Source organism: Phoxinus phoxinus (genome assembly GCF_949152265.1).
Source record: "Phoxinus phoxinus genome assembly, chromosome: 25".
NCBI lineage: Eukaryota > Metazoa > Chordata > Actinopteri > Cypriniformes > Leuciscidae > Phoxinus > Phoxinus phoxinus.
The window spans coordinates 18,207,907-18,229,672 of NC_136900.1; the positions used below are offsets into that span (position 1 = coordinate 18,207,907).

Sequence of the window (21,766 nt, forward strand, 5' to 3'; positions counted from 1 at the left end):
TTGCCTGTTTGTCAGAGCCATTTTCTCTTCTGCATCTGGACAGCTACATTACCTCCATCTAGAGGCACATTGAGGAAATGTTTTCCCCGCTAGGAGATTGAAGGCCAGACGTTGTTCTCCATGGGGATACTCCAACTACTCAAGATGCAGTGATGTGACTGGAAGTTTGATGAAAAACTGGCTAGCATCCTGGACCTGACACCATAATTCATTAGCCAGTGAATTTCATTGGAGAAGATTTTACATTACATTTATTCATTTAGCTGACACTTTTATCCAAAGCGACTCACAATTGCTATATATGTCAGAGGTCGCACGCCTCTGGAGCAACTAGGGGTTAAGTGTCTTGCTCAGGGACACATTGGTGTCTCACAGTGGATTCGAACCCAGGTCTCTCACACCATAGGCATGTGTCTTATCCATTGCGCCATCACCACCCCAAGATAAATGGATGGGTTTCTAATTCTTACTGTTTACCCCTCACTGGACTCTCTGAGTCAACCTTTTTTAAACTCTCTCCTCTCAGTTTTGACTTTAAATGTTTTTGGCGTAATGTATTTAAAAAAGTATTGTTCAATGTTTAATTTAGCAAGGTCAGGTTTTATTCAAACTATGGCAGAATACAGTGTTTCATTAGAGAACCATGCAAGATAAATAGCATTCTAGTAGCATATTATGTTCACTTGTTGTATTTTCTTTAACTTTTAAAGTGAATAAATGTTTTTATTTAGTCAAAATTATGATAATAATGCTGTATACATAGTACAATAAAAGGAACATGTTATAGTTCACTTTACATTTGTATACTCTCACAAGCCTGTAATATCATGTGTTGGTGAAGAGAGAGATGAATGAAATCCATGCTGAGTCAAATCAATTTTTTTTACAAATCTATAAGTTACCATAGCTTTAGATGCATCTGTTTTCTATTAAATCTGATGTTGGGTTACATTGAGACACCTCTATGTTCTTAATACCTAAAAAAAAAACATAAAAACACAAAGCATGTTTTAAATATTTCACATTTCTTTGCAATAATTTATGGTCAATTTAAAAAAAACATGTATCACCTGTAGAAACTCGGTTTGAAGGGCCCGTATTTGTTCAAGCCCATGTATTTAGCTTGATCATCGGTGAGTTCAGTCAGGTGTGCGTCAAATGTTTGAAGATGCAGGCTTGCAACATACTCATCTACACAAAATAGTGAATCAGATGTCATTTTCATTCAAATATGATTCAATGTTTCATGAAATATGGAATTCTAGAAGGTGCCTCCTAGCTGTCCATTGCATTTTTTTTACCCAGTTTCTTGGGAAGAAGGTAGACATCTTGCTTGTAACGGCCCTCGGGAGCATTAAAGAGCTCGATCAATGCCAAAGCCTAGAATGTAAACAATTTGAAACTCAACACTTGCCCAGGTCCATGCTTCCCATGTCAATTACATTCTGTTGTACTAAATACAAATGTACTTTAAAAAGTTGTATTGTTCCGTCCAGCTAGTCTTTAATGTTTAGGCTAAGTAAGAGTGGAAGAACTTCAGCCTTTAGGCTATAAAACCTCATTTAAATTCATGTATTAGCAAACTGCGTCATACCTGTGTGGTGGCTGTGATGGAAAGCACGTATATGGGTACAGTGGAGGAGCTTAGATTTAGGACACGGCCCTGGAATCAAACGGGGTAAAACAGTAACCTTGCCATTAACGTTAATGACCAATATGCCATGAGGGTTGTAACCAGAAAATGTAGATTATAACTAAACATGATTTACACATGTAGGACACGTTTCTAGATCTTTAGTTGTTACAGGAACATGCATGTCATGTCGTATGTGCATTATCCGCCTTATTTTTAACATAGTAAGAGTGGCACAGCAATTTTCCTTGAATGTGTGAGGCTGGTATTTGTTATCAGATTATTTTTTATTTATTTATTATAAACACATTGGTTTGTAGCACAAACAGTTTTACTATATAAAATAAAAAATAGCTTTACTTTTGTTTTGCTGTTATAGATTATATTTAAAGGAACACTCCGCTTTTTTTTTGAAAATAGGCTCATTTTCCAACTTCCCTAGAGTTAAACAGTTACCGTTTACCGTTTTCGAATCCATTCAGCCGATCTCCGGGTCTAGCGGTAGCACTTTTAGCATAGCTTAGCATAGATCATTGAATCTGATTAGACCGTTAGCATCTCTCTCACAAAAATGACCAAAGAGTTTCGATATTTTTCCTATTTAAAACTTGACTCTTCTGTAGTTACATCGTGTACTAAGACCGACAGAAAATGAAAAGTTGCAATTTTCTAAGCCAATATGACTAGGAACTATACTCGCATTCCTGTAATAATCAAGGAACTGTGCTGCCGTTGTTCTGACGGAACATCATACCCATCAGAATGGGATACCTTCGGTTAATGCGCATGCGCAGCAGTAAAATTTGTGGAATTGCGCATGCGTTACATTTAAACCATAATTTCAGCATACCTAAGATTACAAGCGTTAAGTGTTTGTGTATTATATCGCATAATATATACACATTACCTAATTGAAGGGTATGCTGTTTTGATAGCCCCTGGTTTAATAAAAATACAGTTAATAAAGGGGTATGCTATGTTGATAGCCCATTGTTTAATAAAAATACAGTTTCTACAGGGGTATCAAAACAGCATACCCCTGTAGAAACTCTATTTTTATTAAACCAGGGGCTTTAAAACAGCATACCCCTTTATAAACTGTATTTTTATTAAACCAGGGGCTATCAAAACAGCATACCCTTCACAAACACTGGTATGCTTTTTTGATAAAGTAGGCTAAATTGACAGAACCCGCTATAAAACTCAACTTCCGGTATGCTATTCTGACAAAGTATGCTACATCGACAGAACACCGTACCAGCAGGCGCAATGATATTACGCAGCGCCTGAAAATAGTCCCCAGCTAGGTAACTTCCAACGTGACCTGCACTAAGTTTGTTATATCATTGCGCCAGTTCCTTACGGGAACGGCAGCACAGTTCCTTGATGCCTAGAAAATCGCAACTTTTCATTTTCTGTCGGTCTTAGTACACGATGTAACTACAGAAGAGTCAAGTTTTAAATAGGAAAAATATCGAAACTCTTTGGTCATTTTTTTGAGAGAGATGCTAACGGTCTAATCAGATTCAATGATCTATGCTAAGCTATGCTAAAAGTGCTACCGCCAGACCCGGAGATCGGCTGAATGGATTCGAAAACGGTAAAACTCAACTGTTTAAAGTTGAAAAATGAGCCTATTTCCAAAAAAAGTGGAGTGTTCCTTTAAGTCTCGCACATTCACAGGAAATAGCTTACATCTGCATTAAATGTTAAATGGATTTCTGTTTTATATTTCTCATATTCATTCACCTCAGCTAGAAGAACAACTCTCTTTCCGTCAGGCCAAATAATGTGATCCACTTGCGCTCTCACATGCTGCCATGCTAACTCTGGGGTTCTCAGACTGGTCTGAAAATTCAACAGATAATACAAATGACAAGAAATGGAAGCAAATGAAATGACAAGCATTCAATTGCCATCACCAATAGTGTATTTTATCAGGTCCTACAGCCACTTACAACATCGATTTCTGTATTAGAGCGTCCCATGTTGCAGACAACGCAGCCATTCTTCATTAGGTCCATATGTTCCCTCAAAACAACGTTTTTGTTTCCTGTGCAGAGTTGGTTATCAAAGCAAATAGCATTACTAGTACAGTTATGAATTGTTTTATTCATGATATTGCGCAACTTGCCTGTGCAGGTGATGACAATGTCCACTTGGCTTACAACATCACCTAGTTTGGCCAATCGTAAGCCATCCATGCTAGTCAAAATAGAATTGGCTGTCAGGAAAAATATATGTCATGCTAACTCTCTGGAAAGCTTTTTTCAAATAACTAATGCTTACCATGCTTGTAGGGCACAGATGGGGTCGATTTCGGTCACATACACAACAGATCCCATCGCTTTCAGAGCTGCAGAACAACCCTTTCCCACCTGTGGGCGTCAATATTTACATTTACACACACAAAACAGAGGCCAATATAACTAATGCAGGTTAGAGGTTACAGACACTGTTCCCAGGTAGCATATTGACAATAGAAACAATAATTTATGTGAATCAGGAACTGTACCTCTCCGTATCCACATATAGCCACCTGCTTTCCCCCAAACATTACATCAGCTGTCCTTTTAAGACTGAGAGTATAGGAATGAGACAGAAAGTAGACTTTAATAATATAAATACGGATAATTTAACATTTCTAAGTAATTTAGGATATATATGTGTGTGTGTGTGTGTGTGTGTGTGTGTGTGTGTGTGTGTGTGTGTGTGTGTGTGTGTGTGTGTGTGTGTGTGTGTGTGTGTGAGTGTGTGTGTGTGTGTGTGTGTGTGTGTGTGTGTGTCATCATCTTACCTATCCAGAATGGACTCCCTGCAACAGTACAGGTTGTCAAACTTCTGTTTAGTGACGGAGTCATTCACATTTATGGCCGGCACACATAGTTTTCCAGCTTTAGAGAGGTGATGAAGTCTGAAATATGTGATGCAATTTTTTACCAATTGCAAAGCTAAAAGTTTCATTGAGCAAACACCTGTGTCAATCTGGTGCAATTGTCTCTCTAATATGGAATTAAAGCTTGGAATACACAACTTTTTATGAAGAGGATTGTCCCATTTAATCCACAAGTGACAAATGATGAGGTTTAGAAAGTGACCCAACCTGTGAATGCCGGTGATACTTTCTTCAACAATCCCCTTGACTTTCTTGAAGAGGTGAGGATATTTCTTATATATCCAATGTGTCATATCTCCTCCATCATCGAGGATCTAAATAAATAAAAGGCCATTAACAAACTTCTATTTGCTGGTGAAAACAGACAAGATAAGATAACACTTGATTCTTGAAGGGAAAGGGGTCTCATATCGTTGAAGTGAATCCTACCATGTTTGGCTCCCAGCCCTCCACATTTACACAGTGATCAATACACGACCAGAAGTCATCCTCAGATTCTCCCTTCCATGCAAACACTGGAAAATCTGCCATGGAGAGCACAGGACAAGATGAGGTACAAAGCAAAAAAGGTAAAAAAAACTTGGCAGACGCCAACCACAAAAATTACCAATGAAGTATTTTACTTAAAAACTTAGGTCTATTGTTATTAGACAATTAGAAAAGGAGTTTATTGTTTACCTTGCTCTGCTAAAGCAGCCGCCACTTCATCCTGAGTGGAGTAAATATTGCAGGCTGCCCACCTGCACTGAGCCCCTAACACCATCAGAGTCTCCAACAGCACCTGTAGAGGGAAATATACAAAGATTTGGGGTTGGTAAGATTTTGTTAAAGAATTTAATATATTTTAAAATGTAATTTATGATGGCAAAGCTGAATTTTCAGCATCTTACAGTCTTCAGTGTCACATGATCATTCAGAAATCTTTCTAATATGCTGATTTGCTGCTCAAGAAACTTATTATCAATGTTGAAAATCGTGTTGCTTAATAATTTTTTTCTTTTTTATACATTTATATATATATATATATATATATATATATATATATATATATATATATATATATATATATATATATATATATATATATATATATTTGCATTTTAAGATCAACTCATGGGATATGGGAGTTGATAGGTTTTTCATGTAGGGATGCACCTATATGAAAGTTTTATCCCATACCAATAACCGATTTTTAAGGCAATAACCGATATATTGGCCGATAAATCTAAATCAAAAATTTTTTTTTCGCATTTTTGAGAACCTGATTACAAAAACAAAAGTCTTACCATTAAAAGCCATGTCCCAAGCACACAATTAATATATTCTCATTATAATTTTATGTAGCCGATATGACAGACTTACATGTTGCACTTAACAGTATTTTTTACAATCATATTTCAAGCAATTTAAAACTATATGAAAGTTTTATCCCATACCAATAACCGATTTTTAAGGCAATAACCGATATATTGGCCGATAAATCTAAATCAAAAAATTTTTTTTCGCATTTTTGAGAACCTGATTACAAAAACAAAAGTCTTACCATTAAAAGCCATGTCCCAAGCACACAATTAATATATTCTCATTATAATTTTATGTAGCCGATATGACAGACTTACATGTTGCACTTAACAGTATTTTTTACAATCATATTTCAAGCAATTTAAAACTATCATGGCAAACAGTTCTCATCTGAAGCATCTCAGCTGAAGGAAATAATCCATTATTTTTTGGATTTTATATATCGGCCAACTTTTATTATCGGGCTGATAACTATGTCATTCAAAATGTACTTATATTGGCCGATACCGATAGTGGCCGATATGCATCCCGTGTTTCTTTTGTGCTGCTGATCTTGTATAACAGGTTTTGTTTTTGTATTAGCTTTTTTTTTTTGTCTGGACGATATACAATCAAAATGATATGAAGAGACTGAAGATGACACTTACAGCTGTCTGGGCCGTGACGTGGGTACATCCCACTATTTTAGCCCCTGCCAATGGTTTTTCTCCTTGAGCAGATTTTCTTAAGGCCATCAGTGCAGTCATCTCTTCAACAAATAAAAGTACACATACATTACTTATATTTATTTTTCACATAGCTAGTTGCATATGCATATGTGTATTTCTTGCTTATATGTGTTTAACCATATATGCCTACCATCCTCAGCAAGCTCTATCTCTTGGCGGCCATAGTCTGCCAGCTTGATGTTTTTGACGCAGAAGTCCTTGTTCCCTTTGGAGTTAATCTGCAGCCTGTCTCGAGGAGAGACTTCATCTTCCAGATTTTCTGCATCTGAGTCCCCTGAAAAAGTGAGTAACAAAATAAGAAAGGAAACTGGAATCACGAATTGTGGTGAAAATACAAAGAATGACTAAAAACATTAAAATGTTCCAGTTTGAATCAGCCAGCATCTACCTGAGCTGTTGCTGTCTGTAGAGGATTGAGAAATAGAGTGGGACAGTGAGCGACGACCCGTCTTTGTTAACCGACTGTTGAATTCTCGCGTCTGCTCAGGATACTGGATTTGCTAAGGAAAAAAAAATGTATTTGTATTACCGGTGTATATATGTATATATATGTTTTGGAGTACTGCAGTTATGTTTAGAATACTACATACAAAAAAGATACATATATATGTAATCATAACCGCACTACTTTCTCAGTATTGTCAACTTTTTTCAAGTTGAGAATATACATACTGATATTTGAATGCAAATTTATCCATTTTTCCTGCAGAGAACCAAAATCTTAAGATTTCTCAAAATAACAGAAGCATTAAAACTATTTATCTTAAAGTAAACTCATATCTAAAAGTAGCAATATTAGGGCACGTTACATCTGCGTAAACGTAGATGGTTTCAAGTACAGGCACTACTGCGTACTAACTTACACACTAAACATACAAAGGAAAACTTTGAAATTAAACACGCCATCATATTTATTCATTTGTTTGTTAAGGTTCTTTGTCTTGTCTTTTGGCAAAATGCATTTATATTTAAACAAAATTGCTGACTCTGATCAACTATATTAATAAGTTAATGAAAAAAAGTAAGCGCCAGGTAAAAAATAATAATTATTGTATTCAATAAACCAATAACAAAATGACTAAAATTAATTACTACAAACTTTTACAAATCACAAAAATTGACCACAAGCATCAGTTTCTTATGACCCGCTTCTAACAAAAAGCAAATTGCAACTTCTGTCTAAAGAGATTAGAAATACCTTGAAGTTAAGAGATAACACAGCATCTTTTGATTCCCTGTTTTTAGTGAGACTAACCAGGCTGTAGACTTTCCTCATGGTGTCTGATCCTCTTGAGAAATGCGTAGAAAAACTCCCACGTAGGCATTTAAAGGCTGAACCACAACAGCAATTGTTGTGCCATAATATTTAATAAGCGGGCTAGAGAAGCATGGATCCACTGTCAGATGAAATCCTACACTGTGAGAACAAAGCCTTTACAATAAGTTCTCTCTCTGTCAGCTCACGCGATTCGACAATGATTAAAGTCGGTGAGGTCACAAAAGTTCCTCCAAGTCATTTATTAATTCTGTGAGCTGCTACCGTAGGACGTCAAGTGCACTGGCCTGTGTTCAGCCCTCTGTTCAGGGTTGTTAATGATGATCAAGAACTGGTCATTTGGTCACACGTCATTTAGCAGGCAGGCATGTTTGATCCAAAATGACATTGTGTTTTCTTTCTAAAGGGACAGTCCCCTTGGAGCAGCCTGGGGTCAAGTGTCTCGTTCAAGGGCAGAATGGAGGTAGGGCGCCTCAAACGGCCCTCAGATTTCCAGGGTTTAAATCCACCACATTTAGGCTACCAAACCTATTTACTCATACCTCATGTGGTATAAAACAGCCAGTTCGCCTCACGCAGAGACAGTCCCCAATTGTATACAACAAGTGTTAAAATAGGGAAGTGAATTGCTCTCAGATTCAAAGCTTACCCTTTCCAGTGTTTAAAACCAGAACATTTAGGTTACCAAAGCCTAATATGAAGCAACCAGGTCGCTTAAGAGACAGTCACTTTGGCACAACCTATAGGGTCAAGTGTTTAAGGACAAAATGGAAGTAAGGGAACTCAACTACTCTCAGATTCATGGGTCTCCAATCTGTGCACTCCAATGACCAACACAAACAATTTCCGAATCTTACCGGAAATTGAATTGAATAATTCCCATTGAAGCAACCTTGTTGATGGACAAAATGGTGGTAATGGTCCTCACCAACTCTCAGATTCTCCTTCTCCCAGGTTTAACCTCAGCATTTCTATCCATTCCAATGTCCAGCACAGTCATTTAACCCCTTCCAAATCTGGTATGCAACAGGAAATTGATTGTTCCGTTGCTTGAGGGACATTCTTGTTAAAGCAACCTGGGATCAAGCGCTTTGTTGAAGGACAAAATAGTGCAAAGTGTGAGATGCCAGAAAGGTTTGAAACAGGAAATTGACCGCAGTAACAAGTTTACATGGTAGTCTTTTCTTACATCAGAATGCACAGCACTAAACAATACTTTAACATCCTTTGTAAAAGCACTTATTGAGCCCCGGTAGCACTTACTTTTTTTGTTCTTGGCGCTTCACTGATCGCTCCATCATTTGCATCGAACACTTCCTCGCTGTTCTGCATTGGTACGAGCGCAGGCCGCCGGTTGGTCGCTGCCTCCAGCATTCTCAATAACTTGGAGCTGATTGTTGGCAGTTGTGAGGAATCTTCATCTTCTCTTTCCAGAGCTGAAGAAAAGGCAGCTTCGCTATTATTGCTGCTCTCTCCTATGCTTTCATTGTCTTCCAATGGTGGAGTTGGAAACTCAAACTCTGGTTCAGTGTTGAGACTGCTGTCCATTTTCACGTGTTTGGTTGAGTGTTGAAGTTACAGACAGTTGCTCTTTTAAATAGACGTGGGTCGTACAGATGTATAAACATTGCCGTGAAAACTGATTGTGGAAACAGGCTGTGAATGACATGCGGGTAGAGGAGGGTTTTCAAGAATCTTTGGGATTGGTTTACTATTCTGTTTGATGCACCTTATCAAACTACATTCAAAAGTAGTTGAATATAACTACATCTTATAGTTCTTATAACTACATTCAAAAGTTTGAAGTCGGTAAGTTGTTTTTGGTTGTTGTTGTTTTAAAGAAATTAATACTTTTATTTGGCAAGGACACATTCTTCAGTTTTAAAGTAGTGCTTGTGTACACCATTATGAATTATAGAGTGATAATAGTGGTGCTTTTTTTTGATTTCCAGGGGATTTCAGACTATCATGAAAGTAATTAATGTTTAAGGAAAGATGTGTTTACAGGAAACTCGCCTGTTGTGTTGGCTAAACACTTTAACAGAAATCATCTGTCTCCTGAGATTAAGGTCACCCCATTTAACAGGTTTTTCTTCGGTTTTAGTTTCATTCTGAAGTGTAGCTACAAACTAAATGTTTATTGCTAACTTCTAACAGATTTAAGACTGAGATTCTTTTTTTAAACAACACAGACTGATCTTTAAGACTTTCAATTTTAACATGGTAGCCTAAAATGGATGGTGGCTGCACCTTTTGAAAGGCTTATTGATACTGTCATAAACAAATTGTCAATTTAATCTGCCTCTTTTTTATAAAATGAAAGATATTTGACAGCTGCTACAATTCTCTCCAGTTCATCATGTCCAATGAATGTGGGCCAATTCCAGTGTAAGTAGGGAAAGTAACACCGCCTTGTGGTGAGTTAATTCAGTGCTGTTTGGAACTGTGGTGGATTGTTTGCCAGAAAAGAGTACATTTTGGAAAATAAGTTATACAAATGTTTAAGTCTCTGCAGACAATCTTACTACTGTTTTTCTAAGGGTTTTTATTGTAAATAATAGCTCTTAAAGCTGCAGTCCATAACTTTTGTGTGTTTTTGAAATGTATATAATAAGCGAGTACATCATGAATCAATTTTCCAAACCGTGTTTTTGCCTTATCCTGAATCACTACGGAACACAAGTGTTTATATTCGGACTATTTTAGACTGGTATACTCCTGCGTGACTCGTCATACATAAACAGAGAGCAGTAGCTCCGGCTACAATGTTCTTCCGCAAGACGCATGCAGTTCTGTTTATTAACCGCTAGAGTGCCAAAAGTTACAGACTGCAGCTTTAAATAATGCATATGCTCCCATTATCATAAGCCTGGACAATTTTCAATGTTGGCATATTGCTGATTACTTCCAACAGGGGGAGCAGTGAGACAATTAAATATATATGATATTTTCAAATTACAATGAAAAGTTATATGAAGTAGGTAGACAGTTTTGAGATTTTTTGTGTTTTAATTGTAGTTTTAGATAGCAAAGCAAATAAAACAAAACTGCTTTAATGTCTACTAAAGTCGTTTTTTATTAGTTTATATAAAGTGCAGCATGAATAGTAAGTCAAATGCCTAATTTGATCAGATACAATTTCATACAAAGAACAAAAAAGAGAATATGATGTGTGAAGTGTATTGTTTTAGTCTGCTTTGTTTAACAAAAAGTATTTTGTCAAGACTATTGCATACCTGAAGTAATTATATGTTAAGTTCTCACTTAAACTGGTATTTATGAATAGTTTCTATTTTCGCTTTAAATTTTCCATTAAGACTAAAAGAGCCTTCCACAGTTCAGTTTATCAATTATTAAACAATACAGATTATAAAGACATTAATGGGCTTAAGCTGATGTTGTTACTCTTTTGCATATGTAGATTTGCTTAGTAACATTGTTTAGTTGATTTCGAATGCTATTTTTATTGATGTGCAACTTGTGCAACAAAATGTGTCTTCATGACCCTTTAAGGTAATGGTGTTCTTCTGTAAAGGTACGTGTCATTTATCCGATCCTCACAGTGACCTTTGAACCGTTCGTGGGTTCATTATCTCTTGCCTGGCTCTGATGACACTGGATACAGATAAGAAATCCAGTCGTGATTTTGTTCCCATAGAAACATTAGGCAGCATTAGCCAGCCAATGAATGAATGGCACAGTGCTATTGTGTGTTACGGTGGCAGGTCAAACAGAAGGAAGTCTTGCCACCCCATGGCACTGTAATAAAGAAGGCCACACCTATTTCTGCTCTGCTGTATTGAAGAAAGCAAAAGCATTGCCCTTCTACCTGGTTCCTACTGTACTTCACAAGACAAGACCAACTTCAGCGGATTCAAAAAGTATCTGGTAAGCTTTAGAATTTCATTTCAAACATGCATGTTCGAGCAGACTATTCGTAAAGAATGAATGTATCGTTCGGTTTTCTATTGTCTACTTTGACATGGATAAATTACATGCTTGTTCAAACATTCCACGTTTGCACTGCATTGCTTAAGAAATATTATCCAAAGTCTGCAATTCACTCAATTGCATTTCTGGCTTGCATCATTTAAACACTGATTTAATCTCAAAATAATGACCAGCTTGCTGTACAAAAAAGTAAGGGATTATTATACAGGCTTTTGTTAGTTTTGCAGACGGTAATTCTCTTGTTTATTTCACATGATTTCTGCAAAGTATCCGAGTGGAACGGTTTAAACTGGGGATTTTCATCCCAACTAAGACCAGTGAATGCTTCTGTCTCGAGGGTTAGGCCTAATTCAGGCTTTTGGTGAATGTAGGTTTTCCAGCTAAATGAGCACATGTATTTCAATGCTTGGAAACCCATGAAACAAACTACATACCTTTTATAATGATTTATTTTATTTTTTTAACAAGAGAATCAATGACTAAATAGGGTTTAAGAGTTCCCCCGGCTGGTCATAAATTCGACCACTGATGTGTGATCAAGGCAGAGAAATCTTAATACTATATTAATAATAGACCCTTTAAATATTATATGGTCATTGAATGATATACATATTTAAGCAATAGTTATGCCTGCTTGTGGATTTATTTGCAATTATACACTATAGTCACTGCCAAAATGTGTTATATTTACAATGCAGCACAGCCCTGAGTGTCTTGCTTTTGTTAAATATAGCCTAACAATATTATAAATATAATAATTTAAGCAAATTGATTAGGCTAAGGGCCATCCTGCTAGAAAATATAGCCCCAGCCATAACAGAACCGGAACCATCCGTTTTAACTTAAAAAAACAAACAAACAAAAACCAGTCAAAGTTGACTTTGTAAGGCTCCTGGGTGCAGCTTTCCTCAAGTTACGCTGCTCATAGTATCACAACCACATAAATGATTTCAACATATATCTAAACAGCCATATAATTTATGCAACTGGGCCACTCACCATCCTCAACCCCTAGCGCGCATGCGCATGCTGCAGACGGGCGTGTGTTCATTCACGTTACAGGTGAAGCTGCACCAATGGGCTTCAAAGTCACGTACATGGTTCAAGTGTACTGTGACTGTCAATTTCTTCGTGGTTAACAACACATTTACGGCCCCCCTTTAATACCATAATGACTCATTAAGAAGACATTAATAAAAATGTCACGACTTTAGGACCCTAATGAAATAGGCTATGTAGGCTAGTAGAGATATTCAAGGTTGTTGCCTGGTGGTTTACTGTAAGGGGTGGGAGAAGTTACACTGGTCTCGGTGAGACTCTGAATCATCTTGTGCTGCTGCTGCCTTGAAGGGGAGGGTTGACTCGGACTGCTGCTGTGTTGGGAGAAGGGCTTTTTTCCACAGCATTCCCCTGCATCCTCCAGTAATCCCAGTGTCTATCCTTCTGTCTGTCCATTCTTCAATACCGCATTCATCTGGAGATATCTCGTCTGCTTTTTGTAGGGTTAAAATGGCAAGCAGCTTCGCACGCGTTTTGTCCAGTAAGAGGAAGGTGGGCATCTTGTCGCTGGTCGGCGCGGGATCTCTAACCGTGGGATTCTTCCTGAATAGGGAGCATGTCAATGCAGGATCGAACGTCAGGAGAATCTATCCTGCTAGGTAACTACAGACATACCCGTCTCTCATAACGACAATATCGAACAGAACACAATGACATATTGTGATGCAATGGCACACAAACCATGTATTGTATTGCACAAATGCATAAGTGGGTGTCAAAAAATTTCATTAATAGCCAGGAATTATCCAGTTCCACGGTCGTGTGGCGATAAACAATCATGTTATATTATATTATTAGACCTTTTTAATGTTGTATTTTATATTGTAGATCTAATTACTGAATTGAATGTGTTTTAAACAGGTATTAAATCTCGAATGAACCGTTAATAATTTTCACACCTTTCATGTGTAAAGGTTTTGTTTATTTAGTTTGTACGCATACATGTCTCGTAATTTGCATTGTAAATGCACATGTAGAGGTTGAACATTGGCTGTGCCTGAAAACCTATTGAGATTGGCAGATTTAGATTTTGACGCGTTCGGAACGCGTCTGTGACGTTCTAGAACGCGAAATAGTCAGGGACAGAACAAAGTAGCTCGATAGGTTTTAACGCGCTCGGAACGCGCTCAAAACGCCGTTTTGGTGGGCAGACCCAACACAGTTGTCTTGGTAGGCTTACGAAAATTATGATAAAAAAAAAAAAGATTATTGTAGTTAAACCATGGTAACCACAAATTAACCATAATGGTTAGTGTGATTTTACAAATGGTAATCAATCCATCACAACATAATAACACTAATAAAACCATGGTTAATTTTCATCTCATTTGGTTTTGAGACAGCCTATTGTCCTTTTTTTTTTTTTTTTTTTTATGAAGGCTAAAGCTTTTCTTTTCCCATACAGTGCTGAATATCCAGATTTGCGGAAGCACAATAACTGTATGGCCAGTCACCTGACTCCTGCAATATATGCAAAGCTGTGCGACAAATCCACTCCGAATGGTTACACTTTGGACGAAGCTATCCAAACTGGTGTGGACAACCCAGGCCACCCCTTTATTAAGACTGTAGGAATGGTGGCAGGGGATGAGGAGTCATATGGGGTGAGAGGATATTATATATCACACATTTGGCATATTAAGAGATCAGCATTTATGGTGGAATAAAGTACATCAAACATGTTTTGTGCAGGTTTTTGCTGACCTCTTTAACCCAGTCATCAAAGAAAGGCACAATGGGTATGACGCCTGCAACATGAAACACCCCACTGATCTGGATTACAGTAAGGTATTTGGGAATGTTTTTGTTTCACACATACAACATTAACAGTAGTAGGGTGATTCTTGAACCATGGTTCATTTTTAGTTCCCAAGAGGTATTTTTGTTACAAGTTCATATTAGAGCACATCAAAATACTGACAATGTTTTATCATGCCGTTACATTTTATTTTTGATACTTTTTTTAAATGCCTTTTTAAATATAGCTTATGAAATGTATATCAAATACGTATATTTTAAAATTGTAATTAAGATACATGTATTTACTTAAGTAAAAACTGTTAATTGTATGTTATTACAAGTAACACTAAACTAAACACTAAATTATTGTTAATTAATATTACTGTAGTTACACGTGTAATTTATGTAATTACAATGTATCAAGGGGACGGAAAAAAAATAGTGCCGCCAAAAGTATGGCCAATATGTTGCTATGAAATTAGCTTTGGCAAGACAAAGAAGTCGCAAAATTTTATTCTAAAATGTGTAAAGACAGCATGAAATGATAATCCAATGCATGTTATAGATCTTATTGTGAACTATTTGTGACTTTAAAATGTCATTTATACCACCATTTCCACGAAATGACAGTGGGAGGTCATTTAAATAAAAAAACAAAAACAAAAGTGCTCATAGTTGAAGAAACAGTTATATAATATCATATAATTGTTTGCCATTCATATGCATGTTTTTAATTGGTAAAGCAGGTCACAAACACAAGCCTTAAAGTTTTAAGTTACTTCCTACTTTCTTCCCATCAGATACGGGGAGGCGTCTTTGATGACAAGTACGTGCTGTCGTCTCGAGTGAGGACAGGTAGGAGTATCCGAGGCCTGAGTCTGCCGCCGGCCTGCACCCGTGCTGAGCGCAGGGAGGTGGAGAGGGTTGTGATCGATGCCTTGGCCGGTCTAAAAGGAGATTTGGCAGGAAAATACTTCAGCCTCACTATAATGACCGACCAAGAGCAGCAGCAGCTTATTGATGTGAGCATATCACAAATCTCATGATATGCCATTGGATGCTGTTGGCTCAACACAAAAAAATATTCACGCTGACCTTTTGTTTTGCTGTATAGGATCACTTCCTGTTTGATAAGCCTGTGTCGCCCCTGCTGACATGTGCAGGCATGGCTCGCGACTGGCCCGACGCGAGAGGCATTTGGTGAGTGTAACTTTGCGAGAAGATCTAAATGGGTGCTGGAGTGCAACAATGCCTTCTGACAGGACTGTATTACACCCAGAAATAGTCTGAAGCAACCTCTCCGGCCTAATGCTGTGGTCTGATATCGATCACGGCGTGTAGCCATGGCTCACTTACATCTCCTGCATTATTCATCCATTACTCTTTTTTTTCCCTCTTCTTCCTCCTGCCTTCATGGGAAAGTGTGCCAACGTTGCCAGGCTTAATTTGGAAATTACCTCAGAATCAGATTTAATACCCTGATGGTTTTTGAGCTTACATAGCACTTCTGACGGCATTAAAATGAAATAAGGTCATTCGTAACTAGGTTTGGAAACCAAGAACAGGTGCTTTAAAAATAGTCTGCATGAAACGTAAGTTGCGATAGTCTTTTCTTCCCTATTATGATGTATATATCCGAGTGAAACAACTTCTTCAACAAGAAAAAATGTAGGGCGGGACTTGATTTTGTCCATCTGGATTTGATTGGATGGTTGTGGTTTGCTATTGGTGGATCTCATGTGAGTGACAGATTGATCCCGCCCTCACTCCAGTAAACACGTCATCAGAGGAGAGAAGAGATGATGCTGCAAGCAAAATATTTTTTGTTTTTAACAAAATAATGAGGTGCATTGTTTAATTTATAGTCTTGCCATCTCTAAAAAAGGATGAAAAGTCATTAAAGGTCTGTGTAAGTTTTACATTTATAAATTTTACGCAGCGCAATTTCTATATTTATGAAATGCAATTTAATAATCATGAATGTAAGGAAGAACCAGAATCGTTAAACCTGCTGTAAACCCTAACGCTCAAAATAATAAATTGGTTTGAGTAGGACAAACTTGAATTAAACTAATTAATTCAGTCAAATGAACTTTTATGAGTATTTAGAACTTTTTTTTCAAGTTCACAGAACTAATATATTTGAAGTAAACTGAACTGTTTTATTGTTTTGAGTTTTATGAAATGATTTCTTTTAATTTAGACGAACTTAAGTTTAACTGAAACGGCTGGGATGTCTATTTCCCAGCATGCTTTGCCGATGGCACTCGAAAGTGAAAGTAAATGCTAAAATTAAGTGTGATGTAATGATTTTTTTTGTGCAAGATTAATGTTAAGTGGGATATTTAGTAGTGATTAATGTTTTGTTATGCTAATTTAGAAGAATTTCTGTTAATTAATACTAATGTTTTAGTATAGTTACCATACCATTGTGGTGACAAGTGGTGCATGCAAACTTGATTTCAGAGCAAAACACTTGATTTCAGAGCTATTGTTAACAAATTAGTATGTTATATTATGTTAGCAAACTAGCTTGTTAAATATAGCTAAGTGTATACCAATGAAAGTGTTAACTTTGAGATTACATGAACGTTTGAATTAGTGTACTCAAAATGTATTCTGCTTACTTAAACTTTGAATTTTATAAATTAAACAAATTGAGGCAACTTATTCGAGTTTACGGTATTAAGGACTCTTCTCATTGAATATTAAAATCTGTCAAATTCAAATCAAGTGTCGCCCACTATTTTGTTAATGCACAGGCTCTTCAAAGTTTCATTCAGGCCAAAAATGTTCAAAAAACCTGTTGTCACATGCATGTATGTACACGCCAAAAACTTTGGCCTTGATATTTCTGCAATTGACATAGAATAAACATGCCTTTCAATTCCAGGCACAACAACGAGAAAACCTTCCTGGTGTGGGTCAACGAGGAAGACCACACTCGTGTGATCTCCATGGAGAAGGGGGGCAACATGAAGAGGGTCTTTGAGCGTTTCTGCAAGGGTCTCCTAGAGGTGAGGTCATGCATGTGTACGTATGTGTCTCAGTCACTGTTAAATCCGCACAAGCCTCCATTATTTATCCAGCTGTGTTTACAGCAGCTCAGAGCAATGCCCTTTTGTGGACAAACAACCGTCCTGCCAGGCATGCATCTGTGTGTAGGCCCATCCTAGTCTGTTGCTTATTCTAATAGGAAATCGTAAATGCACATTGTGTGTTTTATTTTTGACCATCTTCTCTATTGTTTTAGTTCAACGGATCACTCTTGTATTATTCTCACAAGGCATTTTCAATCTTTGTCGCTCAGGTTGAGAAACTAATTCAGGAGAAGGGTTGGGAATTCATGTGGAACGAGAATCTGGGATACATTCTCACCTGTCCGTCAAACCTGGGCACAGGGTTACGAGCTGGCGTCCATGTTAATCTTCCTCGCCTCAGCAAGGTCCTTGCTCTAGAAATACATTATTACCTTTCTTTCCTATAGAAAAAATAGCCCATGCCATGTTAATAATTTTGCACCTTGTTGTATGGATTTAGTGAATTTATGTATGCATGTTATCTATGTATGTTTTTTAATACAGTATTTTTAGGTGTTAGGGTGACGCACATTTATTTTTTATCACGTCTGTTATGTATTAAAATTAATAGATTGTATAAAAATCCATTAAAACCAGTGTAATATTTTGTGCTATGCATGCTCATTATGTCTTTTCTATTACAGGACACTCGTTTCTCTAAAATCCTGGATAACCTGCGGCTCCAGAAAAGAGGAACTGGAGGAGTGGACACCGCGGCTGTTGGAAGCACTTTTGATATTTCCAATCTGGACAGGCTGGGTCAATCAGAGGTCAGTGGTGTCAAAGTGCAGAGCGCCAAAAAGAATCAATATATGTTAAGTTCTGATCAAAATTCTGATTGTGATATCATAAATCTATACTGTTTTGTCTAAATAAATTCAAAATTACATTACAAACTAAAATCAATGATCATTTATGTATTAGTTAAAATGCTACGAAGTGAATTTAGTTATCACAAAATTATAATGTGTACCCTATGAAAACTGGATATTCATTATGAGATTTTCTAAAGATGTTATTAAGTCAGTGTTTTAAATATTAAGATAACGGTAAAGGTAATCAAATAGAGGAAATGAGCATGAACATTTAAATATCCAATATCAACAATACAGATAAATGAGAAAAAAAAAGGAAAATTGTGCAAACAGTCAACTCAAACGAGACTCAAATTATATGTTTTAAAGTGACTGTTATATGAAGGCAAAGGTAATATAAATATGGTACCAGAATTTTTTTTTGTGAGTAAATGATGACAGAATTTTCAATTTTGAGTGAACTATACCGTGAAAACTGAGAAAATGTAATAACCTCACCATGACCACTTGTCTTTATCAAAATGTGCTCAGGTCCAACTGGTTCAGACTGTGATTGATGGAGTGAACTATCTCATTGAATGCGAGAAGAAACTGGAAAAAGGACAAGACATCAAAATCCCTCCCCCCATCAGCCAGTTTAAATAGAATGGCAGTGTTTCGTAGCTCCTCCCTTCTCCTGGCTCCTCCCTCTTGTGTGTTCCTTCCTCTTTCAATAATCCGCTGATACTGATCCATAAGCATGCCTCTGTGTTACGTCAGACATATACCACGCTCCAGTATAAAACAGGAGTGAATGTATACTTCATCATGATTGTGTTGATGTGGCGCTATTGATTTGTCACATTGTAACTTGATTGTGCTGCAATAATACTATTATAGCCATTGTCAAGAATCGCCTCAGGGGTCAGAGAATTAAACAGATGTTTTTGTCAAATATATTGACGATAAAAATTGCCGAAGGATATTGGAGTGTTTTATTGTGTTTTACTATACGTGAATGTAGGCAAATGCCAAAACTACCACTGAAATAATTCACGTTTAAATGTGCTCAGTGATGTTTTTATATTGTGCTGACAGTGTCATAAGTCTAACACTGACACCTAGTGTTGTGGATGGAGCATTGTAGAACTGCTCTAGTCAAAGTCAGACATGATTAACTTATCGACCCACTCCATGTTAAATAAATATATATATATTCCCCATCACTGTTCTCAGTGGACTCAGCATGACGCTTTGTGCCAAGTTGACATTTGAGAGTGCCATGCTCAGTCACTTTTCCTAATTGGGTGGTATCTGAGGTGAAATTACAAGACTTGCACAAAATGCTCATATTAAACTTATTAAACTCCATGTTCAGGATTGTTAATTGCTCCAGGTGAGACTGTTACGAATATCCTCAAAACACTACTGTTCAAAGGTTTGATGTCGACAAGATTTGAAATGCTCTTAAAAGGAGTTTCTTATGCTCACCAAGGATGCATTAATTTTCTTAGAAATACAATAAAAACAGTACTATTGTGAAATATTATTATCATTTAAAATAACATGTTTTTTTTCTCTCGTGTTAACTTAAAGGTGACATTTTATGCTCCTTTTCACAAGATGTAATATAAATCTATAGTGTCCCCAGAATGTGTCCCCAGAAATATCCCGCAGATAATTTATTATAGGTTGTCAAATTTGCCCCTTTTTGGGTGTGAGCAAAAACGACCCGTTTTTGTGTTTCTCTTTAAATGCATATGAGCTGCTGCTTCCCGCCACTGGTGTCGCTTGCGAAAACCAAATGGCGGGCCGTGGGCGGTGATATTATAATAAAATCCCCTACCTATGTCAGAAGGGGAGCGAAATCTGATATCCGGATCCGGATCTGGATCTGAAATCCGACATACTTGCAGAGAAAGGCTTACACAAAGTTACTGGGTTGTCACTTTTCACGTTTTCTGGGTTGGTAGATGCACCAGGGACCCGATTATAGCACTTAAACATGGAAAAAGTCAGATTTTCATGATGTCCCCTTTAAGAGGTTTTTTTTTAGAGGAAAAAATCATACAGAAAAAAAAATTCAGGAAAGCATTTTCACTACTTATTTTCCACCTTGTGATTTTTTTTCTTCACTTTATTGGTCAGACCACAATTTTGTGTTCCACAGAATTAAGAAAAGCTTTGGGATTTGAACAATTAAAGTTAGGGTAGGTAATTTTTCGGAGAGATCCCACCCTTGATTCAGAGGTCTCCAAAGCCTCGCCTCCTCTAAAACACATGAACGAGTACAGCAAGGAGCAAACAAAAGCATTACGAGAGACTGTGTTGAACTACCTCATGTCTCAAAGCACTTAACATTACAATAATAATTAACTTAAACAACTTAAAGACCGCTGACCTGTACCACCTGACTGCTGCAGATTTATTTATTTTTTTCCATTGCCATTGACAACCTGTCAGAGTACAACGTCACGATGTTCCACCTCTTCCAAATTATAGTAGTTATGGCGTGAACGCAGCAGAAGCTCGTTGTTTTGGTTCAGGAGGAACTGTAAAAGGTGGTTGTGGTGCTCGGTGACTGACGTTTGTCACAGCATGAAACCCGCTGATGATGACGTGTGATTTCTGCGTGCGCAGAGGTATGGAAATACATGTTGACAGGCAGGTAGGAGATCGTATCACTGCATTCGGTCCGAATGCAATGATTGGACACACATTTTATGGTCCTACGCCTTCCACAGACGAGATATATATGCCTACATATAAATATAGACCGCTTAACTTAGTGATTGCTATCAGGATGTGAAGAGACTTTCAACCAGCATAGCAAAAAACATTTTTTGGAAACAAATCCCATACTCTGCCATTTCTTTAATGAAAGAATACTTACAGTCACGATAAGGCAGCACACCATGGATCCAATCGCAAAGTGGTCAATGGTAAAAATGCAAGAGGGTGGATCATGCTTTGGGTAAAGAAGATGAGCACATTGTTCACATCATTGACGCCGTGCTGGTCTATCTCTTCTCCTCGCCCTCGTGCATTTGCAGTAAATCACCACAGAGAGCGCCACAACACCTTCCTCCATCTGCTATAGGTGAACAATAAACAACTGATAACAGCTCGCAGTGATATGTGTCGCTCCCCGCTATCATAACAGTCACTTTATCAAATGTTTACAGAACAAGCGGGAACCCCGCGTGCCAGTAGCTTTCTGTATCTTGTTCTGTGAAGTGATAGAAAAGTCTAAGGCCTCAAAACGTTCAGTGTACATCGTACAACTAGGCACAGCTAGACAGACCTT

The 21,766-nt window shown here is 37.3% G+C and overlaps 2 protein-coding genes across 7 annotated transcripts; one reads left to right on the forward strand and one right to left on the reverse strand.

Annotated features, from left to right (window-relative positions):
* Positions 1-494: 494 nt before the first annotated feature.
* ahcyl2a (adenosylhomocysteinase like 2a) lies at positions 495-12,817 on the reverse strand. Of its 5 annotated transcripts, none has more exons than XM_079603121.1 (18): positions 12,786-12,817; positions 9,099-9,271; positions 6,948-7,059; positions 6,690-6,833; positions 6,479-6,579; positions 5,208-5,310; positions 4,959-5,053; positions 4,737-4,843; positions 4,431-4,547; positions 4,149-4,212; positions 3,923-4,011; positions 3,768-3,838; positions 3,592-3,686; positions 3,383-3,481; positions 1,595-1,663; positions 1,302-1,380; positions 1,071-1,191; positions 495-977 (listed from the first exon to the last, which is right to left on the reverse strand). In XM_079603121.1, exons 2-18 carry the CDS (start codon positions 9,207-9,209, stop codon positions 971-973), a joined length of 1,584 nt encoding a protein of 527 aa, XP_079459247.1. In that variant the 5' UTR covers positions 9,210-9,271; positions 12,786-12,817; the 3' UTR covers positions 495-970. The 5 variants fall into 5 exon arrangements, with proteins under 5 accessions (XP_079459247.1, XP_079459246.1, XP_079459250.1 ...); XM_079603120.1 differs by having other exon boundaries at positions 9,099-9,491; positions 12,786-12,806; XM_079603124.1 differs by lacking the exons at positions 9,099-9,271; positions 12,786-12,817 and adding an exon at positions 8,693-8,924.
* On the forward strand, positions 11,509-19,435 carry ckmt1 (creatine kinase, mitochondrial 1). 2 transcript variants are annotated; one of them, XM_079603128.1, is made up of 10 exons: positions 11,509-11,723; positions 13,289-13,444; positions 14,251-14,449; positions 14,538-14,633; positions 15,386-15,607; positions 15,700-15,785; positions 17,479-17,602; positions 17,896-18,030; positions 18,310-18,435; positions 19,012-19,435. In XM_079603128.1, exons 1-10 carry the CDS (start codon positions 11,524-11,526, stop codon positions 19,123-19,125), a joined length of 1,458 nt encoding a protein of 485 aa, XP_079459254.1. In that variant the 5' UTR covers positions 11,509-11,523; the 3' UTR covers positions 19,126-19,435. The 2 variants fall into 2 exon arrangements, with proteins under 2 accessions (XP_079459254.1, XP_079459255.1); XM_079603129.1 differs by lacking the exon at positions 11,509-11,723 and adding an exon at positions 12,949-13,208.
* The last annotated feature ends 2,331 nt before the right edge of the window (positions 19,436-21,766 follow it).